The 16,418-nt window shown below is 35.8% G+C and overlaps 1 protein-coding gene across 3 annotated transcripts in view; it reads right to left on the reverse strand.

Annotated features, from left to right (window-relative positions):
- NALCN (sodium leak channel, non-selective) overlaps positions 1 to 16,418 on the reverse strand; it is a 214,285-nt gene that overhangs the window by 114,726 nt on the left and 83,141 nt on the right. For all 3 annotated transcript variants that reach the window (XM_032226720.1, XM_032226719.1, XM_032226717.1), the window contains exon 7: positions 1,148 to 1,290. In XM_032226720.1, coding sequence (XP_032082611.1) covers positions 1,148 to 1,290 — 143 coding nt within the window. The remainder of the gene's footprint in view (positions 1 to 1,147; positions 1,291 to 16,418) is intronic.

Raw genomic sequence — 16,418 nt, forward strand, 5'->3', positions numbered from 1 at the left:
TAAGATAATTCAGGAATCACAGTAGTATCTAACTTATGCAAACACTGGCAACCAACACTGACATTGGCATCATTCCAAATGGTAGTTTGACTGAATGTGCCAGGATGGGGAAAAAATGAATTACAAAGCTTAGAAAGTGAATGCAAAGAAAATGACAGCATGGAACATTCTCAGATTAAAAAGGCAATTTGAACAACTACTTCAGTGTAGAAGAAAAAATGCTATAGCATGTTACCCAGACAGCCAGGATAAAGAACTCAATTGCATTCCTTCTACAATATTGCCATATGCCAAGTATATATCTGTATTCCACCAGACCAGTGAAATATTGTATATTCTACTGCAGTGGTTCCCAAACTTGGCAACTTTAAGACTTGTGGACTTCAACTCCCAGAGTTCTCCAGCCAGAAGAGCTAGCTGGCGAATTCTGGGAGTTGAAGTCCACAAGTCTTAAAGTTGCCAAGTTTGGGAACCACTGTTCTACTGAAATTCTGGAGATTGTAGAAATTCTGAAAGCCTTGAGCCGGATATAGAAAGTTTGCCAAAGAGTAATCTAGCAGTGATGGCAATTTAAGTTAGCAATTGGATTTTTTGTTAAGACCTGGGAAAGTTCCTGGAAAACATTTAAACACATTACTGCTCTGGACCATTAACATTCTTCCAATGATGGCCTAGTACAGGGATCTCCAACCCTTGATTCATGGACTGGCACCGGTTCACGACAGGCCAGAAATTGTGTTGCGCAAAGAAGTGAAGCCCCATCCATGGGACATAGGCAGCATGCAAAACTATGCCTCCTGCGGTCTGTGGAAAAACATCTCTGCACGGAACTGGACCCTGGTACCCAAAACTTATTACACTGGCCTAGTGTAATAAGTACAATTGCTAATAGTACCAATATACTTTTGAGAGGGTCTGTTTTGTAAACAAGATATTATTTTAGCTTTCAGGATGGTAACTATCTCAAAATAATGTATACAATTAATCAACATTCTCCCTCTATTAACTTTCAGGATAGTAGTGTGGCCAGTACACCCCTGTATTCATGCCAGAGCATCTTCTATGTCATTATTCTGGTTGTTTTTTAATCTGAATATTTCTTCTGTTTCCCCTTATTACCCTTTTTATAAGGTTCTTGTTTATGTACCTTAACAAGCCAGGCAAGGAAGAAAATTAAGGTGATGAAATAGAAATAAGAACGCCATCGGGGGAAACTGTCGATTGCTCTGTACATCAGAAAGACCCAACCTTCCTGAGATGCAGCTTCATAAACAGTAAATATGCTTGTTCCTGTAAATGATAAAAGAAAGAAAATGTTCTATACAAATTAAATGAATCATTTAAAAATAAGCATCATCTCCCCTTAACATCATTTGCCTATCTATGAAACACATTTCTGTGCCCTAGAAAAGCATTTTCCTTCTACAATTCTTTTGATAAGCTTTCATCTGGTGTGCAAGAACAATTGTGACTATGTGATTTTATGGATATATTAAAATATCTGCAGGTACGCTGAATTAAAAATGCTTAAGTTATTTATACTCATTTGTCTTTTTCTACAATTTGGGCATTTAAGCATGATAGTAGTAGTAGTAGTAGCAGTAACAACAACAACAATAATACAAATTGATCGTCATTTGGAACACAACACACCAGACATCACGGTTATTGAGGGCCAAAGCATACAACTTATTTATTTATTTAAAAAAAGTTTGTATTTTTAGACAAAGATAAAACATACAAACATAACACACAAAAAATAAAAATCCTTCTCCAATTACTTACAGTGTGTTGATTGGTTACAAAGCTTTTGTGCTTTCTCACAATAGTCTGCACTTGCAATTTACATAAAGACTCATATCATCATTCTAATATATATGTATACAATTGTTATGGTTATTAAATGTTCATTTGACTATAGCTATTATTACATCCTTTTTATGTAAATTATTCTAAATTTAAGATAAATTTATATTATGGCATTTACATCATCCTAAAATCATCCAATAGTATTACATCTTTATATTCTATTCGATATAGAATTATTTATCTTTTATAAAAAAAGCTTTTAAACATCCTCTCCGAAATCCTCACTTACAATTTATATAAAATTTAATATTATCAATCTAGTATACGTGTATATATATATATATATATATATATATATATATATATATATATATATATATATGTATATATATATATATATATATATATATATATATATATATATATATACACGTATATATACGTATATATATATATATATATATATATATATATATATATGCATTATTATCATTATTAATTAATTATTTAGCTATAGCTATTAATACTTTATTTTATACATGATACTCTAAATTTAACTAAGTTTAACTCAATTTTTATTCTAACATTTCATTTCTTCATCCTGTATCTTTCCAGTAGTAATGTAATCCTTTATCTCTTGCCATTTGTGGTATTTGTATTCTAATTGTTTTCTTGACAAGTCTTATGTGGACTTCTCTTGGCACCTTGTTGTTCCTTACATATCTTGTAAAGACTCGAAACCCTCCATCTGTTCCTTCCATCTGCTTGTCTTTAGTTATCACTGGTGCTTCTACCAAAATTTCTCTCATTGTGTCTGCCAAATTTTCTCCCTTTGCTTCTTCCATGTTTTGAGGTTTGAGATAGGGTTCCAGTTCGTTAATCTTTCCTTTCAACATTCCACTCCTGTCGTTTCTAACCACGCTCGACTTGCTGTCAATATCAACAATTTTCTTATCACTTTGTTTATATTTTCCTTCAATTTTTTTGAACTCTATCTTCAAATTTCATCATCATTTTATAGATATTGTCAACTCTTCCCTCTATTTTTTCTGTTTTTTGTTCTATGTTTTCTATCCTCTTTTCAATGTTTTTTGTACTTATTTGTACTTTTTGAATTTCAAACATGATCATTTGCAATGTTAATTCTTTTTTTCTTCATGTTGTGCCATTCTTTCAGGTTATAAACACTGCCACTAAAACATCCAAAGCTTTTTTGTTAAATTTCAAACCAGTTGACTATAATTTTCCATGTCAAGGTTTTCTCTTCACTCCAGTCCAGCTATTGATAGTACTCCAGAAGAGCATCTGCATAAACATTTCATACTCTTCCCACTATCCCTTTCAATAAACAAAACCAAGAGCCTTGAAGTATTAGATATGAGTCAATTGTTCACAGGAGATAATAAAAACAATGTTTCCAAGCCTCCAGCCTCTAGATGTCAGTGTTGCTTCTTTTTCCTCTGCCTCTACCCCTCTTTTTAAATTCCGGGGTTAAGAAAAAAAAGTGCTTTAAAGCAAACAATCCAGCTGAGCATTGTAAAAAGAAGAGAAAGAAAATCATAATCCACAAATATGAAAAAAGACAAAAAATAGAAAAGGGAAAAAAGAAACCAGTCCAATTTAAAAAGAAAGAGGCATTTGTAAAAGTTCCATCCATAAAAAATGTAAAATTAAAAAAAAGATAACACACTAAGTTTAATTCAGGTTTAATTTGCAGCTTGCTCTCTTCTGTCTTCAATTTTAATTTTACTCTAAGTCTTTTTGGGTGTTCTCTTCTCCAATAGTAAAAATTTATCTCACAATTTCAACACACTCTCTCCCCTGTTTTTCTTCCCATTCAGGGGCTGTCCCAACCTTTTGCAGCTTCAATGGCTGCTTCTCTTTCACCGGAAAAAAAGAGCTTCTCCTGGATCAATCAGGGACTTTGTGATGTCCCTGTGATCAGAAGGATGTGCCCTTCTCTATCACTGTCTCTACAGGATGGTTTAGGTCCAAAAGGACCATCCAGCAGCAAAGATATCAACAGCAATCCTGGAACTCCAAGATTGCATGTCATGTCGTAGCAATGTCAACCCCGCCCTCCAAAGCGTACAGTTTATTGATTTAGCTGTACCAGGAGATGTCAGAGTCGGGAAAAAAAGGATTTTTTAGGATTTTTTAGGATTTTATTTATGATTTATAGGCCGCCCTTTTCCCTGAGGGGACTCAGGGCGGCTTACAATACATGGGAAGGGGAGTGCAAAACAAAAACATAAGACAGTGCATAAATAAAAATAAAACAATAAAACGCAACTTTCATTCAACATTCGGGTGGGGCGAATTAGAATCTTATCCCCAGGCCTGACGGGATAGCCAGATCCTAAGGGCTGTGCGGAAGGTCTGGACGGTGGTGAGGGTGCGAATCTCCACGGGGAGATCGTTCCAAAGGGTCGGAGCTGCTACTGAGAAGGCTCTCCTCCGCGTAGTCGCCAGTCGGCACTGACTGGCGGATGGAACTCGGAGGAGGCCTAATCTGTGCGATCTAATCGGTCGAAGGGAGGTAATCGGCAGGAGGCGGTCTCTCAAAAGAACAAAATATTGCAACCTGGCCATCAAACTACATGACTATGGATAAAACATGTAACAGTGATACCCATTGTCATCGGGGCACTTGGTACCATTTCCATGAATTTTACAAAACACATCAATAAATTGGAGCTTCCTGTAATAACACCACTGCAAAAAACTACACTACTCGGAACATTATATATTTTAAGAAGATACTTGGTCAATATCTAGGATGCTGGCAGCAACCCGTATCAACCATTAGCACCAGTGAATGGTATTTGTGACACATTTTTAAATGTTCAATTGACTGAGTTTCATGTTTAATGAAAATAATAATAAATATAAAATTCTAGAAAGAGCTAGAAAAAATAACAACATGATTTGCCAATTGAAGTTGAACGATTACAGAGGAAGAAATCAATGGTTGTATCAATAGTTATAGGTTCCATGGAGCAATACCCAAAGGACTGCCCAAATACATGAAAATTTTGAACTTATTAGACCTGAATATCCCGACATGGCCAAAAAAACAACATCCTACTCAGAACTGCCCGTATACTCAGATGCTACCTTAACACCTCTTAGGTCCTTAGTTAGGACTTGAACTGTTATGTTTTACCAGTCCCAGACTGTGAATCAAATTGAAGATTAGAACAAAAACAACAACAATTCTATCTAGAATGTTAATATAAAAGCAATTAATGAATATTAATTAATAATGATTAACAACAACAAGAGCTTTTTCTGTCCCTCCTGCTTGCTTGCATTCCCAAAGAAAACACCAGTTCTGACATTCTAAAATTAAGGCAGTTATTAAGTTTTACACAGTGTATGAAAAGTAAAGGAGAAATAATTTAAGAGGGAAAAAAAATGTAAAGTGTAAAGCAGATGAAGCTGTATGTCCATGAAGTTTTATCTGCAAAGATATGGAAATGCACTCCATTTTCTCTGGATTTTTTTTTAAACTATCCAGAGAACAAATGTTGTCTGGTGATTTTTCATCCAAGTATTAACCAGGCCCGATTCTTCTGAATGTTTCAAAACTAGTCAAATATTGCTAAGTGTAGCTGTCTACCTGGGCACAATTAACCTGATTCTTTTTGTTTTGCTACCGCAAAGGTTTAATGACTATTTTTATTATTTTTTATTCTGTAAAAAGTGAGCTAATAGTTTTACTTTAATTACCTAATAACTGCATTATACATTAATTCAGAATAATGTGGATTTCTTCAATAATTCTATACTCTATACAAGGCAAAGGAGGTCTGTGATTCAAAGTGGATGGGAAGCAACTGAAAAATGCAAACCTAATGTTATCCTGCTGTCTCTGAAACATTAGTACCAGGGGTGTCAAACTGGCAGCCTGTGGGTCAGATGCATCATGCACAAGCCACACCCACCCCAGCTCTGTGGAAAAGGTCGTTATACATCACGTGACAGCAACACCCATGCATTAAACCAATGCCTTTTTGGTTTGCCATATAGTTAAGTTGCATATTATTCTTCCAGTAATGAATTCAACTGTTGTACACAATGCAGTCATCTTATTCTCCCAGTTTTTCTATAATAGCAATAGTACTTAGACTTATAAATCACTTATAGTGCTTTACAGCGCCATCTAAGTGGTTTAAAGAGTCACCATATTGCCTCCAACAATCTGGCTCCTCATTTTACTGACCTCAGAAGGATTGAAGGCTGAATCAACCTTGAGCCAGTGAGATTCAAACTACCAAACTTTTGGCAGCTGGCAAGCAGCAGAAGTAGCCTGCAGTACTGCATTCTAACCACTGTGCCACTACAGCTCAATATAATATAAATAAACAACACAATTCAGCCTTAGCTGTAGAGTTTTCTTTCATTTCTTTATTTATCACATTTCTACACTGCCCATCTCAACTAAGAGACTCTGTTTACAATAAAAAGATAAAAAGTGTTAAATACAACCAAGGGAAAAGAAAGTTACAATTACATTTAATTACAAGTTTAAAAAAGGCAAAAGTGCAAACTCGCTCGTCACCAGCCCATGTTCCATAACATTAATCATCTCTCCATTTAGTTGTAGGCAACGACCCTCATGTAGGGCAAAAATGTATTGACTATGTGCATTCTCTTTTAGTTTGGGGAAATTTGTATAGGGAAAATAAGCTATTTCTGGTTTAAATAATGGCAAACCGTACACACTTGATGATTGATAAACTGCCTGCCAACTCTTTGAACTGAACACAGAAATGGCCTAAATGCCTTTAAAGCATTTTAAAGACAATCCACGTAATATGCTCCATTTGTTAGACTGTTATTACCATATTAATATATGTTTTTTTTATTTGCATCTGGAAGCTACAGTCTAAAAAGCATTTTTTCATCTTTTCCAGAATTTCTTTTCAATTATATAACACTGTGTAACTTTCTGCCTACAAATTAACACATAAGGGTTTTTTCCCCCTGTGATACCAGCCTCTTTAAAATTCTGCTAAAAACTATAAAAATAAATGTCATTAGACTGACATTTGGAACATGAATGAATACTTCAGAATGAGATATATAATCTGAGTAGTTGGGATATTTAAAAACAATTTGCTTGAGGGGCTGAATTGCTACATATCAGAATGTCAAATCAAAAGCATCTAAAAGAGACTATTCTGACATTCTGGAAAATATTTTTTTTTAATGTTGACATTTGCAAAACAGCATCCGCTGTTTTGAAGCAGGATTTCTTGTAAATTAAGACTTTCTTCTTTCTATTTTATTGTCATTTTACTCCTGTATCTCCTTACGGAAACTGATCCGTGCTTAAAAAAGAAGCAAACATCTGACAAATACCTATGGTGAAGATGAGATATGTCTGTAATAACACCTTATATATTGCAATCTGTCCATCATTTTTTTCCCTTGGAATCCCAACAATGAGATGTATGGCCCTCAACTATTCCACAAGGCTATCATATTATATAAGCATAATTAATTATGGGAGGCAGCCTTGAAGTGTCAAGGTTTTAATTATGATGTCAGAGAAATCAGGAGGGACTTTACTGAGCCCTGCAAGCCTCCTCTGAGATGAAATTCAACAGCTGTTACATTAACAAAAAAACAAAAATGTAGTGATTACATACACACACCAGCACCTCTATTCATATAGTATACAGATAGTTACATTTATAGATAGATAAATAGAGATAGGTCATTTTCAGATATAAACAACGGTCGCTGCTAATTCTATTAAGGATTCTTTAGCACTGCCAGATGCTACAAAGAAAATTTAAGTATTTAAGTATTTAATAAATTTATAGGCCGCCCAATCCCGAAGGACTCCGGGCGGCTCACAGAAATACATTTCCAAAAATAAAGAATTAAAATAGAGAGAATAAAAAAACAGATTAAAAGATCACTTCATACACTCAATCTAGGCAGAGCTGGACCTCAACAGCCCCAGGCCTGCTGGAATAGCCAGGTTTTGGTAGCCTTTCGGAAGGCCGTGAGAGTGGGAAGGAAGAAGCTTTGCTAAATCTATAATTAACTCCATCTTCCTGAAATCAGTCTACTGATTTCACTACTCCAGAAGAAAGTTGTTGTGTTTTTTTAAAAAATCATAATTACTCACAGAACCTGTAGAGTGACCTCTTATGAAGTCCCAGTGTTCTAAGAACCTCAGTTTAGAAAGTCTGTTGTATACAAACGTTGCTAGTGTGTTGAGGTGGTACATGTAAAACTGATGCAACCAACATCATAAATTCAGTTAGGGATGATAATAATGTGTGTGTGTGTGTGTGTGTGTGTGTGTGTGTGTGTGTGTATACATACATACACATACATACATACATACATATACACATACATACATATGTATATACACAAACATATATATATAAGGAAATGAGATATAAATTGTAAACAATGATTTGGAAAGAAGGATAGAAAACTTTGTTATTAAATATTATGAATGTTTAGCTAGAATAGGATATAAGGATTCAGTGTTATTGGAGGATTTTAGAAATATTAAATCAAATGCCAATAGATGGTTATGTATTAAATCTTGGTATATTTTATGATGAAGGACGTTTAAACAACTATAGTTAAATGAAAATGGAGGTATGATGACATGTATAAATATCTGAGTTAAAATACTTGAGTTAGTATGAATTATGCTTGATGTCTGTGGAAGAGATGCATGAAAGTGTTTTGTAACCAACTGATACACTTTCTACAGAATGTAAAAAAGGAAGATTTTATGTGTTGTGTTTGTTTTGAAAATTAAAAATAAAAAAACTTTAATATAAAAAAAATAAATTCAGTTAGGTATCTGTACAAAATGACCACTAATGTTCTAGTATTGATAGTGACATTTAAGAATCTAACATAGCAATATCAGTATACATTCCTAAAAAAAAATGTGGCAGTGGATGGGAGGAGTCAAAAAAATAGATTTAATGGATTATACCCTTTTTCCATGAGTAAGTAAATGAATCAATAGTTAACTACAGCAATGAAGCCAAGCTTCGTCATGAGATGGAAGTGCTTAATTTGAGGCAGAATCATATAGCAGGGCACCAAGCCAGACTAGTCAAGTAGCTCAAAATTCCCTTATCCCACACATTTAGGAAAATCCAAATGTCACATAAAATGTTGCTTGTAGCAACCAAAAAAGAAAAGTGTAGAAGGAATCCATATATAAGGAGTTGAAAAACTGGATTTATATATTTATTCTTTGCCTTAAATACCAGCACAGGCAAATTTGCCATCTGAACGACAACAAAAAAAGAACAATGGCTTTATAATAATAATAAAAAACAAATATATAGCAGCAAGTGTACAATTTTTCATATTGCCTGATCTGTCCTTGAGTGGCTGTTCTGCTGATAATTGCTAATGTAATTGTTCATGAAAAGGACATTCATGAGGGATCATTTCCTTTTCTCTCTCAATGTGTATTGGCTGAGAAACTTGGGAGGTTAATTTAACAAACTAAAACACTGTTCAACAGGGAGGAGCTTAATTCTGATCAGATTCAAGCAGTGCTTCAATTTTGTGCTATGTAATTTTCAAAAATACTTCACCCCTTTCGCCAATTTTCTTGCAAGTTGGGTATCCGGGAGCAATTGGCGCACACTGTCACACTATTTACAATTTGTGAATCTGTGGTGAAAAGTAAAAGAAATGAGGGGCTTATTTCTATTTCTCATTTCTCAAAATGAGAAGAGAATTCTCGAAAAGTTTAGTGTAGAGCTTAGAGAAAGTGTCTATGTGCTACAAAACATGTTTATATTTACATTATGTATCCTTACTTAAAGAATTAAACTAAGTGATCCAATTGGCTCATCAAAGCGAAAAAGAAGATAAAGAGGGTCAAAATAAAGAATAATCTACTGTGGGACAATACAAAGAATACAACAAAACACTCTTTGTTGTCATCTTATTTTATCTAGCTGAAATACTGTATGCCATCAATACAAAACAGCTCAAAGATATATCATTAGTAATTTGAATGTCATCCTTATCAATTCTATTCACAGGTTCTGATTGATAGATCAATACAACAAGAAACAAAGATCCTTCAATGAAATTTACTCCAAGTTAAACACATTTCAGACAATCTTTCTTCAGAGGAGAGTTTCTAACTGTAGTTCACAATTACAATTATTATGATTTCCATTTCCATCCTAGCACCACTACTTATCACCAACCACAGAGCATATTACAAGGATAGACTTAGAAGCTAAGTCTGTCTGTATATCTACTCGGGTAATACAATTATAAGATCTAAGCATGTTGTCTATAATACCAAGACTCACATCGCAATTATCTCAAAGACTGTTTTAGATACAACTAACATGTCTACCTGGAGTACATAAATGATGGACTGACAAAAAGCCTGGCTGGTTTTGAGATGGTGGATTTGCTTTCAAGGAAAAAAAATTCAATATACTCATTGAAAATAAAGCTCATCTTCAGCTAGGCTTAAGAAAGAAAATATAAAATAAGCACAAAAAGACTGCTGATATCTTAATTGAAAATTATTTTAGGCATTCATCATTGAAAATGTAGACATCTCCCCCCAATTTTTTTATTTTTATTTTTTACAAATATATCAAATAAATGCGTGAACAGTGTGGTATCTGGGTGTCATACATTCTAGTACAAGCAAAACTGATAAAATTAATCATAATTATTTCATTCAATCCATTTATGTTTTTCTAATAATAATACACGTTTATATTGCAATTTATCGTTATTAAATTATTATTAAATTATTCCATGTTTTCCCTTGTTGTTACTTTTATTTTATATAATAAAAATAAAAAGGTAGTCTTTGACTTTTATGGCCACAACTGAGCCCCAAATTTCTGTTGTTAAGTGACCAAATGGTTAAGTGAATTTTGTTTCATTTTATGATCTTTCTTGGCACAGTTGTTAAGCGAATCACTTGTTAAGTTAGTAACTTGGTTGTTAAGTGAATCTGGCTTCCCCATTGACCTTACTTGTCAGAAGATTGCAAAGTCATCACATGATCCCCAAACTATGCAACGATCAAAAATATGATTTTTGATCATGTGATCATGGAGATGCTGCAATACCTGTGTGAAAAATGGTCATAAATCACTTTTTCCAGCGTCATTGTAACTTTGAACGGTCACTAAATGAACTGTTGTAAGTCGAGCACTACCTGTACTTACAAGTCCACCCCAATTATTTCAATGTTACTTATTCTCAGGTAAGCGTGTACACAAATGCACCATGTATAGCCTCTATACTAGGGGTGTGAAACTCAAGGCCAAGGGCCAGATCTGGCCCGCTGTGTGCTTAGATCCAGCCCGCGGCCTGGAAACAGGGAAGGACTGGCCTGTGGTGCCTCTGCCAGTGAAAATAGAGCTCGGGAGGGCTGCATGCGGGTTTTCCTTAGCTCCGTTTTCACTGGCAGAGGGTTGCAGGAGGCTGTAGCAGCTGAAAACAGAGCTCAGGAGCCCATTTTCTCTGGCAGAGCGCTCAGGCTTCCACAGGTGCCCCTGGCATGAGTGATGTCATGGTGGCCACACCCACCCTGGCCACGCTCACTCTCCCACTCCCTGAGATCAAACACAACCCCAATGTGGCCCTCAATGAAATCGAGTTTGACACCCCTGCTCTTTATCCTTTGGACCCGGTTTTCTGCTGCACAAATTTCAGGGGGAAAAAAATACTATTCTATGATATTTCCACTTCTGTAAAGTAGCTGTAAAATAAAATGAAACCACTTCTGACAAAAACATCATTGTTAGAAAAGGAAAGGAATAAAATTCCGGGATAGAAGAATTTCAAGGAAGACAATTCTCATATGAGTTATTACTGTATACAAGAAATTAGTAGAAAACGACTGCAGATTCACACAATCACGCACACTGACTTGAGATAACAATGAAAAGCACAATCAATAACAGGGCAGAATACAAAGGGGGATCTGATTTTCTCATTTGCTGGAAAAATTAGCTTCAAAGCAGGAAGGATCAGAAGATTTAATATATTTTCTTATCATAAGGAAAATGAGATAAATACAAATCCCACCTTTTTCCAATTATTTCAGGAAAGGGAGAGAGCTAGATTACTTTCTGTATATTCTGGGAAAGAGCAGCACAAATAGAAAGAAAGTACAGAAAAAAAAATCCAATCTAATTCAATAGGTGCTGTGAATGCAGACTAGATAGATTTATACTATAAAGAACCATGAATTGCTAAGCTTAATAATGGAAAAAAACAGAATAAAAAAGTTAATGTTTGTAATTACATTTACCAGACATGCATGTCTTAGAAGAGTATTTACTATAGGACTACCATATTCTTTATATACACTGAGAACATATGCACCAAAAACAAATTCCTTGTGTGTCCAATCACATTTGGCCAATAAAGAATTCTATTCTATTCTATTCTATTCTATTCTATTCTATTCTATTCTATTCCATCTGAACTTTTAAAGAAGAAAACATTCATGGGTGGTTTTACTTATTAACTTTGTTCCTTTAACCCCAATTCACCAGTAGAAACTATTCTCTCTCAGTCCTAGCAGGAGAAGTTCAAAGCAATGGGCATTAGTGCAGCTGAAGCATTGTGGGAATAGTTTCTTTTATACCCAAGTCAAAACATATGTCCAAATAATAAGAACTATGCCCAGGACCTTTTAACTAAATTTGAAACGTGAATTTATGGTGTTCATTTATGAGTAAACAATGACACCAATATCAATTGACTGTTTTCATTAGAATTAGTTTTGACAAAAATAATGTTAAACATATTATTTCCCCAATCATGGGTAGCTTCAACCTCCTGACATTTCTCTCTTTCTCATAATAACTTTTTTGTTGGGACATTCACCTTTACTCAGTCTGTACAACTTACTGCTTACAAAACCACTCCTTGTTATTTGCATAGTAACATTTGGATATTGCGGTTATTCTTTCTGCTGACATTGCTCGAAGCTGTTCTGGGTTTTCATTTTTGGATGGAACTACAAAGGATCCTTGCTTACATCAAAGAACATTTTCTGTTTCAACCCAATAGGATTATGACAATATCACTTTGGTTTGAGGAGCCTGGTTGTAAGGATATTTAAGATTGGGCAGTGAGCCATCTCTCTGTGTGTACTTGATGCACAAGAAAATCAAACAAAACCTCAGCTGGGGACTTCCTATACTGCAGAAGAGATGCCATATAAATTCCTAAGGAGACAACAAGTATCGTCTATAGCAGGGGTGTCAAACTCAATTTCACTGAGGGCCACATCAGGGTTGCATTTGACCTTAGAGGGCCGGTGTGTATGTGAGTGCCTGGGGAGTGTGTGGTCATGGTGGATGTTTGACACAGGCTCAAGATCCATTTTCCCCATTCTTTCTTTCCACAGTTCTTTTCTATAACCATTTCCCTATCTCTTCTACCAGATATTATTGGCAAACATTTATTACTTATTCTTCATACTCCACTAAACTTTTTATTTCTAAATTTATACCTCATTGTTTAATAGTAAATTGCTTTTCCAGGCAGAAAAGCTATTTATGCTATTGTATTTTTATTAATCAATTGATAATAAAAATACAATAGCATAACATGTTAATACAAGATCCAACAACAGAAGTAAATTTCCAGGATAGTAAATAGAAATGGCTGCCAATTATAGATTGTTGATTGTCGATTAAATGGACCTACAACATGTAAAATTTGGTATTAAACTGTAGCATTAACAAACTGTTGCTTGTTTTCTATCCAGATCAGGCACCTACTTGAGGCCACATAATTGTAATCCAGTTTAATCCAGTCCTCCTGCAGCCGGCCGAAAACGGGACACGTTTAGTGCTGCTGGAGGGCGGGGAGCCAAAAAACAGGCACATGGGCCAGATTTAAGCACCCCATGCAGGCCTTGAGTTTGACACCCCTGTTCTTGCCATATGCTATATCAAATAATTTGATGCGCTTAATAATTGCACAAACTATCAAATTATCAGCTACTGCTGGATAATTGTAACCCATACACAAACAGTACCAAGGACCCCCTCATTTTCTGTGATAGTTCTATATTGAGTATATCAACATGAGTGAGGATGTGAGTAAGGATGCCCCTCACTGGGATGAGGGCAATAAAAGGTAATTTCAGCTACTTCCTTTGGTTTCTTTGATACTAATCTTGTTGCATGCCATTAAAAGAATAAAACGAGGCACAAATTTGATGTAGCCTGAAAATGGAGCTAGAGATAACAACAGCTAAGGGCATAATTATAAATCACACTTAAAGATTTCCGAGTTTGCCTAGGAAATATCAATATATGCCTGCAGGGTAGGGATGGTATAATACAGAATAAATCCAATTACTATTAAATGTATAAATCATGCTGACACAGTGTGGTTCATATCTTTATATTAGCTAACATTAACAGATTAACATAGTTGGGAAGGACCTTGTAGGTCTTCTAGTCCAGCTGCACCCCCCCTCCCCGCCCAAGCAGGAAATCCTACACCATTCCTGACAAATGGCAGCCCAGGTGACTACATTCCTGTTTTGAAGGTAACATTTAAAGTTTAAAATTGGTTTACAAAGACTTCAATATATACAGCACATCTATCTACTACTAAAACTCTCATTGCATTTACTTGGTTTGTTTGTGCCCTCAAGTTAGTTCAAATTGAGCACTATGTCAGAACAATTTTGAATCAAAGTACCTGAAATATTCTATAAAAATATGGTCAACTTGAAATTTAACATTGATTCTGGTCACATCAGACTGAACTACGTTTTTCTCAAAGTTAGAACAGTTAGAACAATTAATCAGTGGAACAACTTGCCTCCAGAAATTGTGAATACTCCAACACTGGAAGTTTATAAGAAGATGTTGGCTAATAATTTGTCTGAAATGGTATAGGATTTCTTGCCTAGGCAAGAGGTTGGACTAGAAGACCTCCAAGCAGGGGTGGGTTCCTGCCAGTTCTAACCTCTTCTATAGAAGAGGTCCCACAAATCTACAGTGTTGTTTAGAACCGGTTCCAGCTCCCCCCCCCCCCGGTCTGTCCGCACATCATCAAGATGAAGAGCGAGAGGAGGAATTCTGGGAGTTGAAGTCCACAAGTCTTAAAGCTGTCAAGTTTGAACACCCCTGGGTTTTTTCTAAAGGATTAGGAGTGCAAGGGTCTTGTAACTTGACAGCTTTAAGACTTGCGTGCTTCAAAGGCAAGAGTTTCTGAGCCAACATTTTGGTTGCTAAGCAAGAGCATTGTTAAATGAGTTTTACCACATTTTACAAGTTGGCCACACCCACCCAGTCACATGGCTGGCAAGCTGCTCCCACTCTGTCATATGGCCAGCAAGCCATGCCCACAAAGCAGGCCACACCTACAGAAGAGATTCTAAAAAAATTTGAAACCCACCACTGCCTCCAAGGTACCTTCCAACTCTGTTATTCTATTCTATTCTATTCTATTCTATTCTATTCTATTCTATTCTATTCTATTCTAAAAGATGACCTAACTGATCACACAATTGTCTAGTTTTCTTTAAATGTTAGCTTTTTCTCTAGAACTGCCTAGTTTAAGTGTATCAGTGCCACTAGGTGGCGATCGTGTTCTTTCTGCAAATACAATAGCTATACAATACAATACAATACAAGAGACAATAGCTATGCCAGCTTCTAAAGAAAAAATAATGGGTTGAACTCTTCATTCTTTCCCAATTTCTTTTGGAAAGAAAATGTACTGTAAAAGAGAATCAAGGAACTTCTTCACCAGACAGTCAATAAAGCCTAACTTGTGAGAAGCACGCCTTTACAAAGCACCTATTTTAAATGACACTAGGACTCTATTCAGAGAACATTGACAACGCACACAATCACTATCCTTTCTGAAAGAGTGGCTGGTCTAGGAATCCACATTGCTGCCATAGGACATATGACTGAGGGAGACTCCCAAATGTCATTTATGTTATTATTAGAAATCATGGCTGCATGGGGTTTTTTTTTATATACAGGATATAACGAGACACACTGGGATGAGAGAAGATATGGCAAGGAGGGGGCGATTTCTGACACCTGCCTTATCAATCTTCAGGGACAATGAGTCCACTTTCAAGGACTATTTCTCCTCTCTATGTGTCTATGAATTCTTCTTTCTTTTGAAGCAGTAAGTTTAAGGGCAAAAACCAGACTCTAAATAAGACACCAAAAACCATTCTAGCAATGAAACACACCACAAGATCTGTTTCTTCTGGAAGTTTTGTTTTCGATAGTATACCAACAGAACCCAGTGACTGTTGTGGAGGGAGAACTTGATTTCAAATACAAACGCTTCCTCCATTTGATCTATTTCAAGCCGGACATGGCTCTACAATCAGGCCTGTCAAACTGGTGGCCCGTGGGCCGGATACGTCACGTGCAGGCCACACCCACCTCAGGTGCGCCAAGGCAAAAAATGCCGTGATACATCATGATCTGGACTGTGACGCGATCGGGCTTGACACCCGTGCTCTACATAGGGCTTGGCCCTGTGTCTTTTGCTTACGCCTAATACCCGCAATTACTTTCCTAAGCTTCCATTTCTTATCTGACCACAATCTTGTT

Source organism: Thamnophis elegans, chromosome 11, assembly GCF_009769535.1.
Source record: "Thamnophis elegans isolate rThaEle1 chromosome 11, rThaEle1.pri, whole genome shotgun sequence".
NCBI classification, from domain to species: domain Eukaryota; kingdom Metazoa; phylum Chordata; class Lepidosauria; order Squamata; family Colubridae; genus Thamnophis; species Thamnophis elegans.